This window comes from Euprymna scolopes, chromosome 12 (genome assembly GCF_053919585.1).
Source record: "Euprymna scolopes isolate OS-2025 chromosome 12, ASM5391958v1, whole genome shotgun sequence".
In the NCBI taxonomy this organism is placed as follows: Eukaryota; Metazoa; Mollusca; class Cephalopoda; order Sepiida; family Sepiolidae; genus Euprymna; species Euprymna scolopes.
In genome coordinates this window covers 148590630-148613977 of record NC_136493.1, presented here as the reverse complement: position 1 = coordinate 148613977, position 23348 = coordinate 148590630, and the positions used below count along the sequence as shown (strand labels likewise).

Sequence of the window (23348 nt, the reverse complement as noted above, 5' to 3'; positions counted from 1 at the left end):
TATATTACATAAACAATCAAGACACCCGTCAACTTCGACCTGCTATTGAAAATACATAGCGACTGAACAACCTGAACGTCTTTGCAATAAACATCCAAAAAGACTACATTAACGAGGTCATTATAGCTTTTGGGGATCATATATATGTCCATTAAGCACGCTTTTAAACAAATGGGACACATGCTCCTTGCTGACCAGAAAAGGGTTAAATGAGTGCCTAGGGCTGGTTTAAAACTGTGGTTGTAACGTGCATTTTCCAAGTTCCAAAACGCAGAGTTTTTGTTCCTTTTTATTTAGGGGTGGAGGGTCAAACTTGTAGCCATGAACATTCACACAAAAAAACACACACAAAGGCGGTCGATCCTAGTTTTATGTGGATTCAGTTATTAAAAACATTGCATTGTGTTATTTCCGCTTGTAAAGCCAGATACCTATTTGCAATATGATATATAACTTCGAGTGGAGGGGGGGGGGTGAATAAAGTAATAATAAAGTTTCAGGCGGCTTCAAGTTCTTGGGGTTAAAAAAAAAAAAGGCGGCGACCCCAGCTGTAGACAGGAATTGTGTGCGCACGCCCTAGCTTGGGTAATCATCACGAAAATAGAAAAAGGGGACTAGGGGGGGGGGGACAATCAACGACAAGAGGTGAAAGAAGAGAGGGAGAAAACTAAAGAAAATTAAAAAGAAAAATAAATGATAAAGTTCAAGAAATAAGAGATTCGCGTTGTATTGTATTGAATCAACGAAAAAGTGGTAGTAGAAGGGTTAAGGTTAAGGTTAGGGTTGGAGGAGGAGGAGGAGGCTAAGGGAGAGCAAAAGATATATGAAGAAGAAAAGGTTGGGTCTTATTATTAATTCATAAGCAAATGGGACTTTGTTATCATTACTGCCATTGTGGAAGGGTTGCTGGGTCGCAATCAAGACCTAAGAAGCCGGGAGGGTGGGGGACCAAAAAAAAAAAAAAAAAAAAAAACAAGAAGGCGAAGGACATACAGCTGAAGAAATCGGGTGGACTAAGGCTGGTCAAGAAATCAAAATGATCAAGATAATTGCCCCCCCCTCCTCCTCCTCTCTCTCTCTCTCTCTCTCACACACACACACACACACACACGTGTTAAAGGTGTCACAAATATTATATTTTCTTCTGATCTACTTTGAAAATTGTCCGACGTTGATAACAGTCATACTTTGGCCTTCGAGCCAAGATCAAAGTGTAGTATCTGTTCTGATGCTACACTTCACCTTTTCTGTCCTCGGTCAGTGGAGGAGAAATCCTTCATGACTGAGACAATTTTTATTTTTGTTCCTATCCAAACTACCCCTTTTTAAAGAACTGGATTTTTCCCACATTAAAAACAGACCATGTGTTTAACTCTGCCCTCGTGGGGAGGCAAGTAAATAGGAACAATCATACGACTTAAATCGATATTGCCAAAGTTTCGACCTGATGGACTCTTCCGAGTCTCTCCTCTGCCAATCATCGCCACCTTCGGTTTTCACGTTCGTTTTACATGTTGGCACACGTTGGACAGATTTAAAATATTGACTTCCAAACAAATCTATCTCTGGCCAGGTTGTTATTTTCCCCGCTATCTCCAAAGTTCATCCATATCACATTCTCTTATGTTTTCCTTGGTTTTCCCCTATGAACTGACCTTGCTATTTCAACTGTTCTGCATCTACTCTTAACTCATGCCATCACAGTACTATCTGCTATATTTTGTGCTTCGATTATACTAGACTAAATGAAACTTCTCGACAAAATTCGTCATCTAGCAAAAACACAAACCCAAAATTGGATAATCCTTTATTTCTTTATCTTCTTCGTTTTTCTCTCTCAGTTCTTCTCGCCCCCCCCCCCCTCTCTCTCTCTCTCTCTCTCTCTCTCTCTCTCTCTCTCAAACCAAATCCTGGCTGAAAACCATGTTTTCGGCATATCTTGACAATTTCCTGGTTCATCCGAGAAAAGGAGTTTGTTTTGTCCGACGTTCTTTATTATTTAAATTATAATTAATTTTAGTGACTCCTGGACTTAACACGTAAACGATGCTGCATTGCTGCATGAGTCATCCATTCTTCTTATTCGCCATTTCATCGTTCAATATTTATACTATAAATACGCTGCAGTCTGAAGTCAGACAAACACTATACTTTCCCTTTGTGTGTGTGTGTGTGTGTGTGTGTGTGTGTGTGTGTGTGTGTGTGTGTGTGTGTGTGTGTGTGTGTTTATGTTATTCCACGTATGCTTCTAGAGAAGTATTTTCATGGTTATAGGAGGTGTAAGAATCATACAAACAATGTCGTTGTTGTTTTAAATTTATTATATTTCATTTTAATATTTCGAACAGTCCTCTGCTGTTTGCTAAAAAAAATGTAGCGAAATAATCCAAATTTATAAAAATGGGAAACAGATTCTTATTTTGATTATTTCTACTCATTTCACTATATATATATATATATATATATATATATATATATATATATATATATATATATATATATGCACACACACACATTATTGAGCAAAAACAAATAGATCTGATAGCCGATTGGTCCAAGTTTCAATCCTAAATATCCAATGAACTTCGTTTTATTGCAGTTCGTAATGATATACAGGGACACTTTGGCAATCGTTTCATAAGTAGGTGTGATTCTGAATGGACTTTAGACTCGCCGGATTCTAATCCTTTCCTCAATTTTTTTTCTATCTGTTTATTATCTCAAAGTATATGTCTATTAAAACAATCTCCCAAACTATTTCACAACTGAAGTGGGCCATCATGGCCAAAACTCAATCATATTCAGATGTGCTTGCAATGTAGAAATGCACATTTGCACGGTGTTGCTTCCCAGCTGACTAAAACGTGTTCGTTTTCAAGTCGAATGTAAACCAATTCTTATTGAGACACGTGTTTGAATAATCAAATTTTACCCAATCACAATCATCTTTACCGGTGTTGTCGTACCATCCACCTGAACCTCATTTAACATTTATTCTTGAAGGGTCCTTATAAAAAAATCATTGAACACTTCTAAAACAAAGACTGTTGGATATTTATGATTGAAACTTGAAGGACAAGTCAGGCATAGACTGAAATTTATTTGTTCTGAATATGCTTGGATCTTAGAAAGAATTATGAATTTTGTTAATGAATCCATGGGTGGCATTTTTTTTTGGGGGGGGGGGCACTCTGTATTAAAGAAAAAAAAAGAAAGCAACTCTTTTACAATAAGAGTAGAGCTAGAAAAAAAAGAACAAAGAATACGCCTTCTACCCCCCCCCCCTCGCTCCCCGAGGGAACAAAAGGGGCCAAGTTTTATACCAAGTTACAAATAAGTTTTATTGTTATCACCTGCTTCTGCTTTTGTACCTATATGAGACCAGGGTTGTTAATAAGGAAATCATTAGCTGGACCCTTTACACCCCTTCTCCACCTGCTTTCAGTCCGGATTGTTACAACATCCCCTAGTCAAAAAAAAACAAAAAAAAAAACATTGGGACCACTATCTTTTGAAGAAGAAACAATACATATGCCCCCCCCCCACAAATTCAACGCCACCCACCCATTTACCTAACGCCCCCATGGTGATTCTTGGATCAACTATCTTAATTGACCCTGGAAATGTTGCTGTTCTTCAAATGAATTTTTATAACCTTTCTTTGTTTATTTCCAACACGTTTACAAATCCGTGTTTTTATTATGTTCGTTTTTATTATGTTCGTTTTTATTATGTTCGTTTTTATTATGTTCGTTTTTATAAAGTCACTTTGTAAAGCAGGTGTTTATCATGATTTTTAATAACCCTTTTATATTCAAAAAACAAAGTATCTTATTAATATTATCATTATTGTAATTTTCATAGGGCTAGCTTGTAGAGCAGATATTTATTGGAGGATAGCTGAGGATGTAATTACACCAATTAAAATGAAATTTATGATTAAAAAAAATAAATACCAACTGATAGTGTTAATGCTGTCAGTATCAGCAGGTAAGAGCAACAGTAGTAGTAGTAGTAGTAGTAGTAGTAGTAGTAGTAGTAGTAATGATGATGATGATGATGATATAATGCCAATAATTGTAGGAGCACTAGAAACAGTCCCAAAGTACTTTTAAAAAGGACTAAGAGAAATCGAAATTGTTGGGAAGACTGAAAATATACAGCAGACGGTAATGCTGAAAATAAAATCTTAAGAAAAACACTTGAATGCGGAAACCAACTCACAAACAAGAACCAGCCACATGGAAACTGCAACAGAAGTAAAGCAAAAAATAGAAAGGAATTCCACATGAAACTAAGAAAACTGAAACTGCAAAATTGTAAGTTAACTACGACCCCCTCCCCCAAAAATGTTGGTGTCAGTATCGACTGGAACCACACCAAATAGTTATGAAGGGTTAAGGAGGATGCAAGGACTGAGGAGAAAGCACTAACTAGACATCCACTGGATAAGTGTGAAGAAGACTGGGACCCAAATTCCAATGATTATTTTCAGCGAGAAGTTAATGGCAAACGATTGTTGCGATAATGCAAATTCATTTGTAAAGGTTATCAAAAAAGATGGAAACTCGTCATCCAAACTCCAGAGAATACCACCGGTTGTTGTCAGTGAGAATTTCTGATGATGGTCTGCATAAAAACTTCAAGTACATACAAATAATAATATAGTCATTATCATCGGATTTTAACGAGAACCCTGATCCATCGATTTTTCCTTTGGTTTTGTTCCGTCAGATTAATTTTGTTTGAATCCATTCATTAATTTGGATTTGTTCATCAAACTGGTCTGTCGAAACACAATACCTACTGTAAACGATTCATTGAACACAAGTTGTTATTTTACCCATAACTGTAATCCCTTTCCAAACAGTATTAATGCATAAATGATCACAATAGATTTGATTCAATTTGAACTTTGCATATTTGATCTCATAGTCTGCAATTTCATCCATTAGATCAATTACACACAGGCTTATATAAGGAGATTAAATCCACATGGGCTCCTTCTACTAGGCTAGAAAACTTCTCACACATACCAGTATCCTATATTTCTACTTTCGCTATTTGTTCATGCATGGAGTATTATTGCCACATTTGTGCTAGTACACCACTAATCTCTCCATCTCGGATAGCGCTCAAAAAGTCTTGAACCTAATTGGTCTCACACTGTCTACCAAGCTTCAACCCCTGTTCCATCACCACAATGTGACATTCCTGAGCTTGTTTTATAAGTACTTCCGTGTAATATGCTTTGATGAACTTGCTGCATTTGTAACCCCCACCTCTCAATGTAAATACCCACACTTAACCCAAATAGCAGCAAAATCCATCCCCTTCACTAGAAGTTTGCAGATGCCGGAAAACTTCCTACTCTAATAGCTTTTTTTTATTATTTGATCGCTGTTCCCTGCTTTCCTGACTTTACCAACATTCAGAAATTTAAATGTAATGTGAACAAACATCTTGCTGCATAACTTCTCACTTTGGTGGCCCTTATAAATCTTACCCCTAATCACTGTAGCCCCTTACCTATCAATATGTCTTGATTGGAGTAAATCAAAAAAAAGAAAAAAATGAAGAAAAAAAAAGAAAAAGGAAAAATATATGGACATTTACAGAGTACAGGAAACAGGACAAACAAGTCCCTTAACTCTCCGTGTTTGTGGGGCACTGCATTATTTCATGCAGCGTGCACATATAGCCGTATATGTTTCGAGCACATCCAGCAACTGGTATTACTAAATGGTCACTTGTTTTAGTATTAGCTAGGCTCAACGTTGCTTAACTTTGGTGATCTAACGGGAACCAGTGTGTCAACGTGATTATGATGTATGAAACAGAATAACCCACAAAAAATCATTAACAAAATTCACAATCCTTTCTGCAAATAGATCATATTTGGTACAAAACAACTTCAGTCTACGCCCGACTTGTCCACCAAGCTTCATACATGAATGCCAACAGTCTTTGTTTTGTTTTATTACCGTTATATATATATATATATATATATATATATATATATATATATATTTATATATATATATATATTTCTGTGGAAATATATTGTATTTCCTTATAATATATACCAATCCTTATTTCGAAGCTCAATGTAATTACAGAGCAATATAACGAATGAATAACAAAAGTCCATATTCCAGAGTTCATGATGTTGACCAGATTATAATTTATTCCTTTAATTCAGTTGATACTTACAATTCTTGACAGTACGCTACGAACTAGATACTGTCAAGAATTGTAAATGTAAACTGAATTAAAGAAATAAATTATAAGATGGTCAACATCGTGAATTCTGGAATATAGTTTTTGTCATTCATTCATTATATATATATATTCCATATATATTCTGAAACTACATTAAGCAGAGTATATAGATAAGTAGGTTTCAGTTTGAACAACAATGTCGTAGGGTTCGGGTTCATCCCAGATGACAATAGTATAGAAATATGCCATAAACTCTTTTCAGGCACGAACAGCAACAGATGAAGGAGATGACTGTTGAATTTCTTGGGGCTCCGCTATTTAAAAAAAAAATTACGGGTGGATGAAAAGAAGTGATAAAGAATAATGCTTACATTATCGAGTCTTAAAAACAAGCAGAATTTTGTGTTGCAACCTCATTTTGTTCAGATTGCAAGTGGGGGGGGGCATATACACAAAAAAAAAAAATGCCACCTATAAAATAGTCAATAAAATTCACAAATCTTTCTACAATCCAACTATATTTGAAACTTCACTCTTTTTCTAACTTATCCACCAAGTTCCAATCATGAATATCCAACAGTCTTTGTTTTATTATCATTCAGTGATAAGCACACAAGTGGATATGACACACTTCAGGCCAGGATCACAATGTAGTATCTGTTCTGATTGTGCATTCCGCCTTTTTTTTTCCTCGGTCAAAGGAGGAGAAGTCCTTCATGACTGAATTTTTATTTTTGTTCTTATCCAGAATGCCTCTTTTTGGGGAGCTGAATTTCCCCACATTAAAACGGATCTTGTGTCTAACTGTACCCTCATGAGGAGGCAAGTAAATGGGAACTATGGCACACTCGTCTGTTGGCACTGGCATGATTTCAGATTATTTTGATAGACATTATTATTATTGAGATAACTTCTCAGCTAAAAATTTGGGAGGTGGTTATGGTCCGGTCAGTGTAAAGCATACCCAGGATCACACATCATACTGATGAGATTATCACCAAAGTCTCTTCACATATCCGTAAACAGCGATAAAAAGATTGTTGGGTTTTTATGATTGAAAGTTGATGGATACGTCAGGAAGAAACTGATGTTTCTTTGCATGAAATTTGGTTGGAATGTGAAAACAATTCAGACTTTAGTTAATGATTCCATGGATGACATTTTTTTTTTTTCACAGAGAGGATGGCCACCTGTAGTAAATTAGAAGCGCAAAAAAAGGTGCAGCAGACCACAAAAGCAGATGCAGCAATTGCACATGCAAACGGTTCTTAGAAAAAAAGAAAAAGAAAAAAGAAAAGAAAGATAGAAAATTTTTCAAGAAAGGAAAAAGAATTTCAAAGTTTTCATTTTATTTTTGAATTTTGGTGAAAAGAAACAAAAATAAAATTAAAAAAGAAGACTTTTTAAAATGGATGAATTTGTAAGAATGTGTGATTATGCAAAAGAAGTTAAAAAAAAAAGGATTTTTGGTTTTACAGGATATCAACGCCCCTTTTAGGTCATTTAATGTCGAAATACATTGATGTTCGTTCATCTCTTGCAAAGTTAACCATGATCATGTAGTTGTTTTGCAGATCTGAAAATGGCTCGTCAGTTTAATCTGAGCTCTAAACTATTTCCCGTATCTTGGGCCCCTTACATTATGCATTAAACAATTTACCATACGTGATTGATTGATTGATTGATTGATTGATTGATCGATCACAACTTGCTATTTTGCCCATAACTACTTGCCTAAATGCTAGTGCGATTGCAATAATTACGAATGAAGACAGTAAAATCTTCTGCCTTTACTAACCAACAGCATTACCATTGTTGACCAAAAATTCATTAGTAACCTCAGATTAATAAACAATCAGTTTTTTTTTCAATGTATGTACAAGGTGATAACGTACGTACTAACATGAAAGGCTTTAACACATTAATATCTATATATATCATAAAAGCGTCTATTTATTTATTTCATCTCTGTGTATATACTCTTTTTTTTCTTTATCATTATAATTATTTTGTTCTAACAGGGGATGGGGCATTCTACCGGATGCCAGACATTCACCTGCTATCTCAGACATTCTAACCGAGAGATCTTTTTAAAGATTCTATACGTCCCTAGAAGTGCATCTGTCTGTCTTGTATCTCTCTCTTGCACTTGATCCACCGGGTATATTTGCTAAGTAATTTTTGAAATTCTTTTTATGGGTCCGATTTACTCCTATAATTACTGGAATGATGGCGATCTTCCTAAGATTTTTTTTTTTTTACATTTTCACCCCAAACAAGGCACATTGCCACTTTGATGCAGGGGGCTACTATCAGGGACATAAGCTACAGGGGTACTATGTGGGGAGTTGGACAGCAAGATGTCGGTTCATGTTACACTTGAACTTTTGCATGTCAGTACAGTTGGGGAAGCAGGAACTCGGAAGGGAATTCCAAAGTCTAGCGGTTCTGGGGAAGAAACTACTGGAGTAGAAGGCTCTCTTACATCTAGGGATCTCAATTGTGAAGGGGTGGGGTTTTGCTGCTTGTCAGGTTTGTCGGGGGTACTTCGTCGAGGGGGTACAAGTGCTTGCAGTTCTTCAGAGCATTCACCGTTAAAGTACTTGTAGAATAGGCAGAGGGATGCAACATTTTGTCGATGGGACAGAGGCTGAAGCTTAGATGACAGTTCAGGACCTATCTTTTGAACCTTGTCTAGAAGTGAGAGACTTAGTAGCAGATGCACCAGCCCAAATATGACAACAATACTCCATACATGGGCGAATGGTGGCCTTATAGAGGTACAGGATACTTTCGGGCGTTAGTAGCTTTCTAGCACGATTCCAGTTTCTTTTCATATAGTACATAAAACGTGCTATTTCGTTATCTTTTCCCCTCTCAGCTCTGTTTAACCAGCATCATTGGCGATAATGTATCTATTAGTATGAATATTTAAATATACACAAACCATTATAAATGTTATTACCATTATCATCATCATCATCATCATCATAGAAAGTATTTCTAATTTCGCTATTCATTTTAAATTGTATAAAAATTAAAATAAAATCAATTAGAAATAAAAACATTTTTGCAAATGGTTGATTCGATAGAAAAAAAATGATTGACATTCTTGACTTTTCTCGCTAAATATGTTTACAAAAAAAAATTACTAAAAAATATACAGAAAATGTGAACGAATTTCATTCGTTTTCAATCTTTTAATTTCATTATTGTTTTAATTGGTTAATTTAAGTGTATAAACTCGGGGAAATACAAAAACAAAAACGCGTTGACACTTTAGCTGGAGGAGGGTGATTTTCCTTTTCAAAAGATATTTAGTTTCTTTTTTTTCTTAAGTTTCTTTTAAAAATATGCATCCTCATGTCTTTAAGAGGAGCTTCGTCCGTTGGTCGGTATCTCTCATGTTAAAGTTTAAAATAACATTTTCATCAAATGTAAAAGTGAGGGTTGAAGATTAATTGATTGTAAAAAAATACTCGAATTGAGATCGAAAGCGAAACCACAGGGAGTCAAGTTCGATAACGATTAGGCCAGCTTGACACGTTCTTTACCAAATGTTTTCAAACCTACTTTTTAACATAATGTGGAGTATTCGCGTATGTGCAGCCGTGAAACAGTTAATAAACAGATAAAAATCCGATGACTTCCACATACCAATTTTTTTTATATTTGTACCCTTTTAGCAGCCCTTTTTCCTGGATGAAAACCGATTAAAAAGTTTCTCACGTGTCTGAATATTCTATATATCAAATTTCAAGTCTGTAGATCAAAAACTTGTTGAGTATATAGGTTGAGAAGTGTCTTCACGCACACATTCTCACATATATATATATATATATATATATATATATATATATATATATATATATATATATATATATATATATATACTAGCATTTCAGCCCGGCGTTGCCCGGGTGTTTGGAGGTGTATGTTGAGAAAAAAAAAAAAGAAAAAAAAGCGGTCAATTTTTTTAAACTTTGACCCCTATTATGTCCCCTTAACATTTATTGTTTTGGACTCAAATCAAGTTATTAAGTTATATCCATGTCCAAGGAACCTATATCTAAAATTTCAAGTGTTTAGACCCACAATTGGCGGAGGAGTTTGGTAGAATTCTCAAAGGTCAAATCGTTGAACTTTGATCCCTTAATCGCCAAATTTCTGGCCGAAAATAGATTACATAGATTTTCCTAAATCTCAGTACCCTGTATATCAAATTTCGAGTTTGTAGACTTAAAATTGACAGAGTTATTGCGTAGGAAAATGTACACAGACATACATACACACACAGACACGTTCACTTTTATATATATAATATATATATATATGTGTGTGTGAGTGTGTGTACATGAGGACACTTCTCAACCTATATATATATATATATATATATATATATATATATATGCATTGATGATTCAAAACTTATTAAGGCCAAAGGCAGCTCGAGGTTAAGGATTCATATATTGCAATGATTTACTGTTGAAAGCTGAAGAACCTCATAAGAGGATTGAGGACAAATGAGGTTCGAATAGTTCTGAGATTTGAAGATGACCATGTTGGAATCTGCAAGGAAGCAGTCCTGCGGCAATGCATAATATGAAGGCATACAAATGCTGGTTCAGTTTTAATTTTTCACGAATTTATATGCAAGAATTATAAGACAATAGTGATGGATGAGAACTCTGATGTGGAAAAAGTATATTTGGATGGTGAAGCTGCTGAGTTTGTTCAGTTGTTTTGTTGCCTTGGTGATTCCATTGCATCATAAGAGGATGCGGGCTGATGTGATTGCAAGACTAGAATGGAAGAGTGATGGAATAAGTTTAGGGAACGTCTGTCATTACTAACTAAATCTTACAGTTGTCGACCAAGGGAAGAGTCTATCAAGAATATGTGCACAGTGTGATAATGTATGAAAGTCAAACATGACCAGTGAGAGTTGAGGACATGCGCTGCATGAAGAGAAATGCTATGAGAATGATAGGTTGGATATATAATGTTAGTCTTAAAGACAGGCTTAGATCTGATGACCTCAGAGGAAGAAGAGTATGGGGAGCTGTATGCAAAATATGTGACTATTGATTTTGTGATGGATGTACATGATTTCCAACTTACGCTTGACAGACAGACCAGCGAACAAAGCTTATCATAAAAATGTTTTAAAAAGGAGAAAGAAAAGCCAAGAAATGAAACACGTGAATAGCCCCCCCCCCCTGCCCCCGTAGGTAAAGTGTCACTGTTTGCATTTTTCTTCTCCTTATTTTATAACTTTCATTATTTCTTATGGGTACATTTAAATGTGAGGCTTTTATGAAACTTTCAATAATTTATAAAAATCGCGAGAAAATCGCCTTAGGAATTCTTCATCTTCCAACATTAATTCCCTTCTTTTTCTTTTTTCTCTCCTTCTGCTAATTTATCCTTATTTCATACTGTTTTCACCATCCTCCTTTTACCCCCACCTTCCTCAATAAATATTAAAAACGAATAAAGTTCAAATGAAATTAACACTGAAAATTTCATTTTTTTTTTTTATCAGATGACTAATTAAAGTAGATCCCGTTTGACTTTAACTTCATTAAAGATTTAAAAATTCAACTTCCTTTTATGGTTGAAGACGAACTGACGTTTACATCTCCACCAGATCAGAGATGATAGGTACGATTTTTAAAAGTAAATCGTTGAAAATTTCTTTATATAAAATTAAGTAGATGTACGTGTTGAAGTTTTCACCCCTAAAACGAATTAACCGATCATCCTAAATTCTGTAACGCAAATCTTAGGTGTAAAGGTGAATCATGTGGGCTATATTTGTACATTTATATGCACAATTTTCACCCCTAAACTAATTAATCGATCATCATGAATCCTGTAACGCAAATGTTAGGTGTACAGTTAAATTATGTGGGCTATATTTGTACATTTATATTTACAGCTTTCACTCCTAAACTAATTAACTGATGATTATGAATTCTGTAACGCAACTGCTAGGCGTAAAGGTGAATCATGTAGGCTATATTTGTATATTTATATGTACAAGTTTCACCCCTAAACTAATTAATCGATCATCACAAATTCTGTAACGCAAAGATGTAAGGTTGAATTATGTCGGCCATATTTACTTTCATTCAAACAGAGAAAAGATTGGGTGGAAGCCCTTTGTTAAAAGTCAGCTAACTCCGATTTCTGAGATCTTAACACTAGGTATTACACATCAATTAATAAGTATTCACTAAATTCTAGTTTTCTGAGTTTTTTTATTTAGGGTTTCTAACAAGCATAATTTGACTGTTAGCTCCCATTTGAAAATTCAAATATTTCAGATTTGCAGTGAATTTATCCATAGCTATTAGACACTAAGTTATTCACCCCTCTTCAACGGTGGGATGATTGATAAAATTGAAAAAGCAACACCCTATAGGAAAAGCACTTTGGGCTGCAAAAATATACCTGAGCAGTCCCATCGATATTCCTCAGTAGGGGTGCCTCAGATAATTATCAATAAACTAACCTCTTGCAGAAGACAAAACCTAAAAGGGTGAACCTTCTAGAAGTTCACAGAACGATACCTTTGCCAAAAGAGAACACACACACACACATAGTGTGTTACATTATTATATATATATATATATATATCTCCTTCCCACAATGGGAAAACATAAAACAAAGTCAGGAAAATGGGATTGAAAAAGACAGCAACCAAGAGGAATAGCACTCTGGCCTACAAAAATGCCTGAGCTGCCCCGTCAATATTCCCCCAGTGGTGTTCAGTGTGTATGCATTTATGAGAAAAACAAAAGTCAATTTTTATATTACCTAGTACTCTTTTTTTTTTGGGGGGGGGGTATTTAATTATTTTATTTTTTATTTATTTATTTTTTTTTAAGACGTAGGTAAATTTGACGGGTAGTCAAAGGCGCTAAAAATAAATAATGGAATTAACGTCTTTTTTGCTGTTGTTTTGTTGGATTTTGATATTTACACAAATTTTAGATTTATTAAAAAATACAAATTTATTATTTTAAAATGCGTATTCAAACAGCTAACGTATTAATAAGCTTTATGCTATAGCTAACGTAACTTAATTTTTTTTAAGACGAACCTCCCATTTACGATTTTTATATATTTTTTAGCTTTGGACATTTTTCCATGATTATGACCTCGACTCTGACTCTGACTCTGCAATAAGCTAGCAAGTAAGCTTATACGATAAGGAGTTTTCAGTGCCATAGTATATGCCCTCAAGGAAATTTGTTTTTATTACTTTATAAATTACAGTTGGGAAGGTGCAGAATTTTTAGAATTCTCTTTTACCCTTTTTACTTTGTTCTGCCCACCCCTGGCCAACATATGGGTACACATATTTGTAAGATGAAAATCGTTAAAAAAGCTGTCCAAACATTCTTCAGAACAAGAAGACTGAAGGTGTATATTTAAGCCACTTCCTGATTGGCAGAAAGGCCAAAAGGTGCATCGCATATGTAAGCCACTCTCTGATTGGCTGAAAAATTGTTTTTTTAACAGTAACTAAAAAACCATGTGGCCAGCATTCTCTTGAAGCTTCCTGAAGTTAAATGGATCAAAATGGACTCACGAATTGAAGGGGTTAATTGTATATTATAATAATTGAGATTTTTCTGTCTGTCAGTTGATCATTTATATACACCACACCAATTACACCGACTTTTTATGAAACATTCTGCGTGTCATAAGGGAAAATATAAAATGGTAATACTATTACTACTTCTGTTAATACTAAAAACAAAGTTTTATATGCTCCAAAACTACTTCACAGAATTGCACCAAATTTGGTATGAAGCATTTATAGATGTTGGTGGTGACGGTGGTGGGTGTAATTCAGAATCACATTTCCTACTGATGAGACGATCATCAAAGTGGTACCTCATATTGAACTGTAATAAAAACAATTAAGTGAAGCATAAACTGAACTTTATTAGTGCGTTGTTTTACAATGGAAGTGAATGAGATCTCAGCATGACCATTTCCATAATCTGAATTGGTATCCATTTACCTATTTATGACTTCTCTATTTTGAGAATTCGGTAGATTGTTTAGGGGTAAACTAGTGTGAAGAACCGTTGGAAATATGTCATACGCCATCGACTATGAGTACGTAATTCATGCAGCTATGAAAATAGAAAATAGAGCTATTAAACCTAACATAGTGATATGAGACAAGTGCGAGAAAGAAGCAACCCTAGTAGAAGTCAGTGATGCTAATGATGCTGGCTTAAACAGAGCTGAGAGGGAAAAGATACCAAAGTACCAACGTCTTATGTACGACATGAAAAGAAACTGGAATTTTAGGAAGATCTCCATCATTCAAGTAATTATAGGAGCAACCGGACTCATGAAAAAGAATTTCAAAAACTGGCAAATATATTTGGTTAACCAAGTGCAAGAGCAATACAAACAATTGCACTTAAAGGGACGTTTAGAATCTTAAAAAGATCTCTCAGTTGTCTGTAATAATGGGTGAATATCTAGCATCCGGTAGGATACCCCATTCTTAGCAAAATCAAAATAAGAAAATTGAAAAAGAGGGTGAAGAGGTTAATCAGGGTATTTTGGCATATGAATCTACTATGTGTATGCGTATGTGTATTTGTGTGTGTATATGTGTGTGAGGGTGATTGGGTGCATGTAAGGTTGTCTGTGTGTGTGTGTGTGTCTAATGTTGATTGTGTGTGTGTGTGCAATGTTGATTCTGTATGTGTGTACTTTTGATTGTTTGTATGTGCGTAATGTTGATTCTGTGTGTGTGTGTAATGTTGATTGCATGTGTGCATAAGAATGAGGAAGAAAATACAAAGTGATGAAGAGGGAGAGAATGAACTTGCTGCCACAACATCGTACAACAACTTACTTGTCTTACTTCGAGGTTCTCGGGGTCCATCCACTGTAACTTTGATAGCCTTTTGGTAGGTACACACTTGAGGGGGGTTCGTATAAACAGAAATTACTATGCTAAAGCTTTTGCCTGAAAATAATGGAAAATAAAATTAAAATTAGTATCAATAAGGCAGAATATTCTTTATTGAATGCAGAAAAGAAAATGCATTGGTTAACAGGAAGTGTATATCTATCAATACTACAAGTAGTTTTAGTATTCTATTTAAATATCAATGTACTGTGTATGTGTATGTGATGGTTAATGTGTGTATGCAATGCTGATTTTGTGTATGTGATGGTTAATGTGTGTGTGCAATGCTGATTTTGTGTATGTGATGGTTAATGTGTGTATGCAATGCTGATTTTGTGTATGTGATGGTTAATGTGTGTGTGTACAATGATGATTGTGTGTGGGGAGTGAGAAAGGAAAAGAAAATACAAAGTGATGAAGATGAGGAAGAAAAAGAAGCTGCTGGCAACAGTAACTCTGTTTCTGAATTTTTAAAATGAGAATTAGTTATTCATATTATTTGAATTCATTGGATTAGTGTTCTCATCTTGAGTGTCACTTTCACAACATTTTTTTCACTTTCACAACATTTTTTTCACATTCACAACATTTTTTCACTTTCACAACATTTTTTCACTTTCACAACATTTTTTCACTTTCACAACATTTCTGCCAATGTAACCTCTGAACTTTTTTATGTGTATTTTGTAGAACTTGGGAATTTTTCCGTCAATCTCGGGAATCTTTCTGCCAAACTCGGGAATCTGCATGGAATTTCAAACTTTTTATTTAATCCACAGGGGTAGCATGCTCTCTTTCCATCACTCATGATTGAGTAGAAATTCTAAATAATTTGCAATTATATTTTGAGTGTCACCCACATTGAGGATTGAACCTTCAATCTCCAGAAGAGTGTAACTTACAGCTGAATTTTGTTAAGTATCCATTATGCCACACATCCTTGCATACAAGCTTACATCAACCGAAATGTTATGAAAATGTTGTTATGAAAATGTTGTTATGAAAATATTGTTATGAAAACGTTGTTATGAAAATATTGTTATGAAAATGTTGTTAAAAAATGTTATTATGAAAATATTGTTATGAAAATATTGTTATGAAAATGTTGTTATGAAAATATTGTTATGAAAATGTTGTTATGAAAATAACATCCGAGATGTGAACAGTAGACCAAATAATCCAAATAACACAAGCAATAGGTTTGTTCACAAATGTATATTTGTCAACACTACAAGTAGTTCGAGTATGCTATTTTTTTCACACTTTATCTAGTTAGTGTTGCCCATTCCTGCACATTACTGAAAAATGGATCCAGCAAATACAAAGTTTGAATTTTGGACAATGTATAAACACTTTCAATTCATCACCAACAATGATGCATAAACTTGAAAAACTTATTTTAAAAAGCCTTTGCTAAACTTTCACAAAAACACGCGACCAGCTACAACCACTATATATGATTTTCCCTACTCTCTATCTGTGCCTAAATCTAAATGCAGATTCCATGGACAAAGCTTCTTTCTCAGAACTGCCCGCCTTTGGAACTGGTCTACTTCCTGGTTAAATACAACATGGTAGCATTCAAATCCAATGTAAACAAGTTCTTGTTAAGCCATCCCCATAAATAATCAAATTCTACCCAATTTACACCATTAATAATTACTACACTACCACCTTACATTCATTAACCCTTAACTCTTATCCTCTTGTGGCCTTTGGGCCTTGATAAGTGGTGACCATACTAAAAAGTGAACTAACAGAACAATACTGTTGTTTATAATAGAATACGTTTTATATATATATATATTTGTATATTTTGACAGCAAGTCATTATTCAAGCACGTCTGATTGAACACGACAGAGTTATTCTTTTTTCCGATTTTTCTGGATATCTTTTTCATTCGCCGAGTGGTCATTTTTTTATTTCAGCTGGCATGTTGTATGAACCGATAGAAAATGCTTGAGAAGAATATGGCTGAACAACAACTTTTGGGCGCCATTTTATACAACATGCTAGCTGAAATAAAAAAGACCGCTCGGTAAATGGAAAAATATCCAGAAAAATCGGAAAAAAAAATAACTCTGTCGTGTTCAATCAGATGTGCTTGAATATATATGTGTGTGTGTGTGTGTGTGTGTGTGTGTGTGTGTGTGTGTGTGTGTGTGTGTGTTAGAAAAAATATGATCCACTGGGTCACCCATTGAAATCGGATTAGTTTGTTTGAGTTACAAAAAAGTAAGTTTGCAAAGCCAGTTTAAAACAAATTTATATAAAAAGACAAAATCAAAAACTTTTCCACTTATTAAAATTGTTCTGTTTGGGAAAATTCATTTTACCAGTCCTGGGACGAGTATTCTTGAAGTTTAATTATAAAAAATTGTAAACAAAAAATTTCTAAAAATACTTTTAGAGTAGAGAATGCCTGGTTGTTAGGCATCCTCAGTAAATTTATGTTAAAACCATAAAATAAGAAATTTGTTAATCTTTCTGGGGGGCAGAAATGAAGAGGGAGGCTAACACGGAATGTGGGGTAGTGCAAATACGGCTCTTTGGTTCGAAACGACATGTCCTTGTTTACGATCACAATTGAACTCTAATACTTGACATTTGCTTTTAGTTCAATAGTTTCAAAATTACTTTCAAATTTCGAAGTGCCACAAAAAAAGTCAGTTATTTAATCTGTTAAAAATGCTTGCCACGTGGTTTATTGTACTTATATTTCGAACGTAATTTTGAGGCTGTTTTAAATTGGCGAAGTGATTTCTAGCTTGGATTAAAATGTTTCATCAAAAATCAAGTTATTAGGGTTCACGTGTGCTTCGAAGCTAAAAGAAAGTATGCATTTTCGAATGCGTCTCTGTCGTATAAAATAAAGAATAAAAAGATAAACTACAGTGAGGATTAAGTTGGCTGGACCCACAATAACCACTGAAACGCGAAATGTCTTTTTGTTCTTAAATGTGGTTCATATATTTGTAAAAAGAAATATCAGGAAAAAATTGAAGAAGAACAAGAAAGAAAGAGGAGAGAGAGGGGGGGGAATAAAAATCAAAACTATTTGAAAAGAAAAAAAAAAGAAATGGCGAATAAACTCGAGCGAAATGGGACCCGAAAGGATAGTGAAAGTGAAAGTAGAAATTAAATAAATAAATGAAAAAAAAAAACACTAAAAATACAACAAAAAAAAAGAGAAGAAAAAAATCAGCAGCCAAAGAAGAAGCAGTAGAAAGGGGCGAGGTGAAGGCGGGGTACAAGTATCCATCATTAAAACAAAAGACATTGTGGGAAGTCTCTCGCCTTTCCCTGCGTTCCTGGGATCAGGGGACAATGTTGTTAATGGGGTCAACGATGTGTAGAGGGGAGCAAAGGCCATATACACACACACGCCCCATGTCAGAAGGGCGAGCGTGTGCGCGCGCGCGGACGAGCGATGGAGAAGGTGGGGGGGGGGCGTTCGAGGCCCTGGGAATATGCGTGTCTTCTGCAAGAGGGAGAGAAAGTTTCTACGTTTTATTCTCTATGTAATGTTTCGACCCAACTTCCATGGCGTCTGTCTACGTTAGATATTTGGATTTTTTTAAGTAGAATTATCTCAGTTCAGTTTTATTTTTATTTTATTTTTATTTATTTTTTTCTTTTTTGCGAAATACAATTTCACAAATTAAAATTAAATTTATATGTTAAAAAACCCGTGAGGAAGCGAATAAAGTTAACTATTAGTCTTTTATTAATAACTTATTTAAAAGATTTTATATAAATTAAGACATGAACGCAAAACAATTACGAATATTTTGAGAACATTTTTTAAAATTATTTTTATGTATGATGGCTGCATTGTAAATGACGGCTCTTTCGAATTTATAACTATAAGCCGCCATCAAATAGACTTGGATCAAATAATTATAATTTAAAAAAACAATAATAATAAGTCGAATAAAATATTTTTCAGCTAAAATGTTATAATTAAAATTGAATGTAATTTTCTGGTATATTGTTTTTTGGGCGAAAATTAAATATAAAATAAAAATTGAATTTTTACTGAAAAATAATTAAAATTAAAAACATCGATTTTAATTTTTGTTTGTGTGTGTGTGTGTGTGTGTGTGTGTTTAGGTGTGTAATCAGTAGGTATCACTATTTCCTTGTGTAAAATCGACAAATTTTTACGAAAAATTGGTGACGTCATCATTTTGTGTGTAAATTAAATCGTAGGTAAATTTGACGGGTAGTCAAAGGCGCTAAAAATGAATAATGGAATTAACGTCTTTTTTGCTGTTGTTTTGTTGGATTTTGATATTTACACAAATTTTAGATTTATTAAAAAATACAAATTTATTATTTTAAAATGCGTATTCAAACAGCTAACGTATTAATAAGCTTTATGCTATAGCTAACGTAACTTATCAGTTATGCTAGGGGTCCATAGATATTTCTGGGGATCCGCAGGCAAAATATAACAAATTTGGGGGGTCAGAATGATATTTTAGTCATCTATATAAATAATAATAAAACCAACTCATAATGACTTTTATTATTAAAAATTTGATTTCTACTGTGATTTTGGTTTGACATGAAAAAAGCTGAAGTAGACATTCAACAAATTTGAATGGATTTTCTAGATTTCAAAAAATTCCATAAATTTTGAAAGCAAAAAAAAAAAAAAATAAAAAGAATAAAAACGTGATAGAAGCTGGTTTTAATATGCGCCTCAGGTTCTTTTTCTATTATATTGTCTGTGTGACATTCACCCTCCCATACTATGACCAATAGTTATGAGGGGGGTCTACCAAAAGAAAAAAGATGGAAAAAGGTGGTCTATAGGTAAAAAAAGGTTGAGAACCAATGAGGGAAATATGTAGGCAGCGAACACGTAAGAAAAAATCTTTCTTCTCACATATTTCACGAAAATTGCATTTTAAATATAGATTAATGTTTATGAATAAGCAAAGCAAATTTAATGAACATCTGACCATCAGTTGATTCTTGCTAGAAATATTAAACAAAGCTGTATCTGCACGGTAGAATTTGCTACTACACAGGAACGTTGTTTTAAGGCGTCGATAATGTAAACACGATTTTAATCTCGCATTTTTATTATTTTCGTACGCTAAAAAATTATAACAATTTATCATTAATTTATTTTAGGATTTTTCTTGTAAATAGTACAGAAATTATGATGCTGATATTAGCTTGTATTAAAGTTACCTCGTATTACATAAAGGGAGGAGTAGGGTATATCCGTGGCCCACTTTGGAGGTGCCTAGCAATCGATTATATCGGTTTAAACTCGTCTAAATTAAACTTAAAACGTTGTTTTTGGCCGTTTATACAAGAATATAAGAAAAACAGTCAACTTGAGGGCGGTTTGTGGTTATGAATTCGGAAATTAATATTAAATTGAACTTCAAGTTACCTTTCTTTATATCTAAAACTTGTGAAATATACATACATATATATATATATATATATATATATATATATATATATATATATATATATATATATATATATATATATATATATAAATACTTAATTTAATCACATAAATTAATATACGAAAGTATAAATTTATGCGTAAACTTTAAGTATTTATTTCAACAGTGTCCAATACGTAGGTAGAGTTAGGTAGTAAGTTATAAAATATATATGGCAATTAAGCTACACAGAATATTCCGCGTTTCATCCACGAGCGTGGATGAAACGTGGAATATTCTGTGTAGCTTAATTGCCATATATATATATATATATATATAGTGTTTCCTTTTCAAATTAAATATGTTTTTAACTCATTTCAAAGTGTTTTTTAACATATTTCATTAACTGTTTGCTCATATTATAAGCTCTATTTCCTATTTGGTATTATCGAGCTTTTATATCTGGCTGAGATAAGTTTATAAATATTAATTCTTTAATATTTATAATTTACTTTAATTTTACCATCTTGGATCATTTTGGTAAATTCAATTGTAATTTTCATTTTATATATATATATATATATATATATATATATATATATATATATATATATATATAGTAGATTTTTGATTTATAAGTAAAATAATTGTGCATGAACTTTTCATCGTTTGTTTTATAACATCGAAGAAAAATGCAATTTTACCTAATTTTCCACAAAAATTACTTTTAACTATGAATAAATTTCTACTTGATTACGACGTGACAATTATGTATGTAATCTTGTTTTAGCTGAAAAGGTTATAATTTTTTTTAAAAAACAGAAGTCAATCTGTCGATTCTAATTGAACAAACACTATTTTTACACAAGGACACTTATATTATGGACTGAACCGATAATTGCCCTAGTGACCTCAGACGGAATCGAAGGAAAATTTTAAATGATGTCTATAGATTCTGAGACATTTTAACTCACATTAACGAATATATAATTGAAAACTTACAAAGTTTTATTTGTTAAGTTGTATTTTACAAATTCATCTGGTAATGGTTAGTTGCTATATAGTAAAAATTATGTTTAATTAGTAAACTTGTTAATTGGTTAATTGTTAGTTGTTTTTTGTTTTTTTTTTGTTTTTTTAGTTTATCTTATAATTAATACACGATAGCGTGTGTGTTATTTTCTGTGTCACGCTTACATCCGGGTCGTTTAATTGTTATGTACTTCTATTTCTTGTAATAAATAATTTTACCAAGAATTCTTCATGAGTTTTGGTTTCGGTTTTAGTTGATGGCACTTAAGTAATCTATTTTTTTTTTTTTTTTATAAATAATTTTATCAAGAATTTTTTGAATTAAAGTAAAACTGATTTTTTTTTTCCGAACAATTTAATTTAAATGAAAAAATTTTCGAATTAAAGCAACACTGGATTTTTTTTTTTCCGAAACATTTTGGAGTTAAAGAAAATTGTAAGTGTAACAAAATGTATTTTTTTTTTTGTGTGTGTGGCACCTGTTGAAGGGTTAACAATATACTAGAATTTTAATTTTGAAATTAATAAACAATTTGAATAAAGGGAAGCGCCACCTAGCAACAGCTTAGTGAAACGCACCAAAATAATGGTGCCGTTCGTGTAATGCAGAAGTGCCGCATATTCCATTCATAGTTTAAGTAGCGAAGGTCCGTGGAAATTCCACGGTGTTTACTATATCAAATTTTATAATTTACTATTAATAAAAATATCCTTTTTAAAATACTGGCACGATCAATCCTATTGAAAAGAAAACATGATTCGTATTCGATAAACATAATCGTGATTGTTTACTAAATATTCTTTAAATAAATAAAATAATGTTTATTATTTATGCATTTATTTTAAATTGTAGCAATTTAATTGTTGTTAATACAATAAACATTCGCTTCCTTTTCTACCGTAAAAAATAATTGTAAGTTAACACTTTACCGCCAGATTTTTTTTATGCAATAAATAGAATTTTTAAATCATGAAACCCGCACGAACATAAACAACCCCCCCCCCGTTCACTTGTTGAACCATGCATAGCCCCGTACTTTGAAGACCAGTTGGTCAAGCCAACTTAAAAGTAAAATTTGACGGTAAAAGTGTTAAATATTTTTCCGATCAATAAAACGAACGTCACTTTGTTTGAAATGTATATATTTTAGATTGTACCGTTTTAGTTGATGGCACGATAGAATTTGCTCTTGGAACAATTCATTTTAAAATTATTACAGTCGAAACTTTTTGCTAATTGGACGATCTCATTTTTTTTTTTTTAACAAGGTTAAGTGACTTAGCGTATTTTTTATATAGATAAGATAAATGCTTCAAATAATGAACGTAGACGTCTGTAAATACAAAGAAATGAAGAAAAACATATTTTTATGAAAACAAAAAATTAAGGACTAACGAGGCATAAAATACGTTTAAATATGATATTTTAATTTGCCCAGATTTCGTATATATTATTATAGAGTCGTGATTTCAAAAGTAAGAAAATATATATTTGGGTGTCATCAGAATCCAAACCGAAACTATAGCATTCAAAGCTGGTGACGTTACCACTTTACCAACGTAACACGCATATGAACTGATTAAAAATTAAAAATAAATTAAGATGAATGTACAAAAATGTATAACGATTGTTTTCAATTTTGACCCATTTATTTGACCCCTTAAAAACTATTTCAACCATCTAAAGACCCATAGAAGAATGGCCCATAAAAAATGCAATCATTTAAGA

At 33.2% G+C, this 23348-nt stretch overlaps 1 protein-coding gene across 8 annotated transcripts in view; it reads right to left on the bottom strand.

The window, feature by feature from the left end:
* Window positions 1-23348, bottom strand: part of LOC145291535 (uncharacterized) — a 429029-nt gene that overhangs the window by 43718 nt on the left and 361963 nt on the right. For 6 of the 8 annotated variants that reach the window (XM_080137534.1, XM_080137533.1, XM_080137531.1 and 3 more), the window contains one exon: window positions 15116-15229. In XM_080137534.1, the coding sequence (XP_079993660.1) occupies window positions 15116-15229 (114 nt within the window). The remainder of the gene's footprint in view (window positions 1-15115; window positions 15230-23348) is intronic. The other 2 variants (XM_080137532.1, XM_080137536.1) reach the window with 1 other exon arrangement.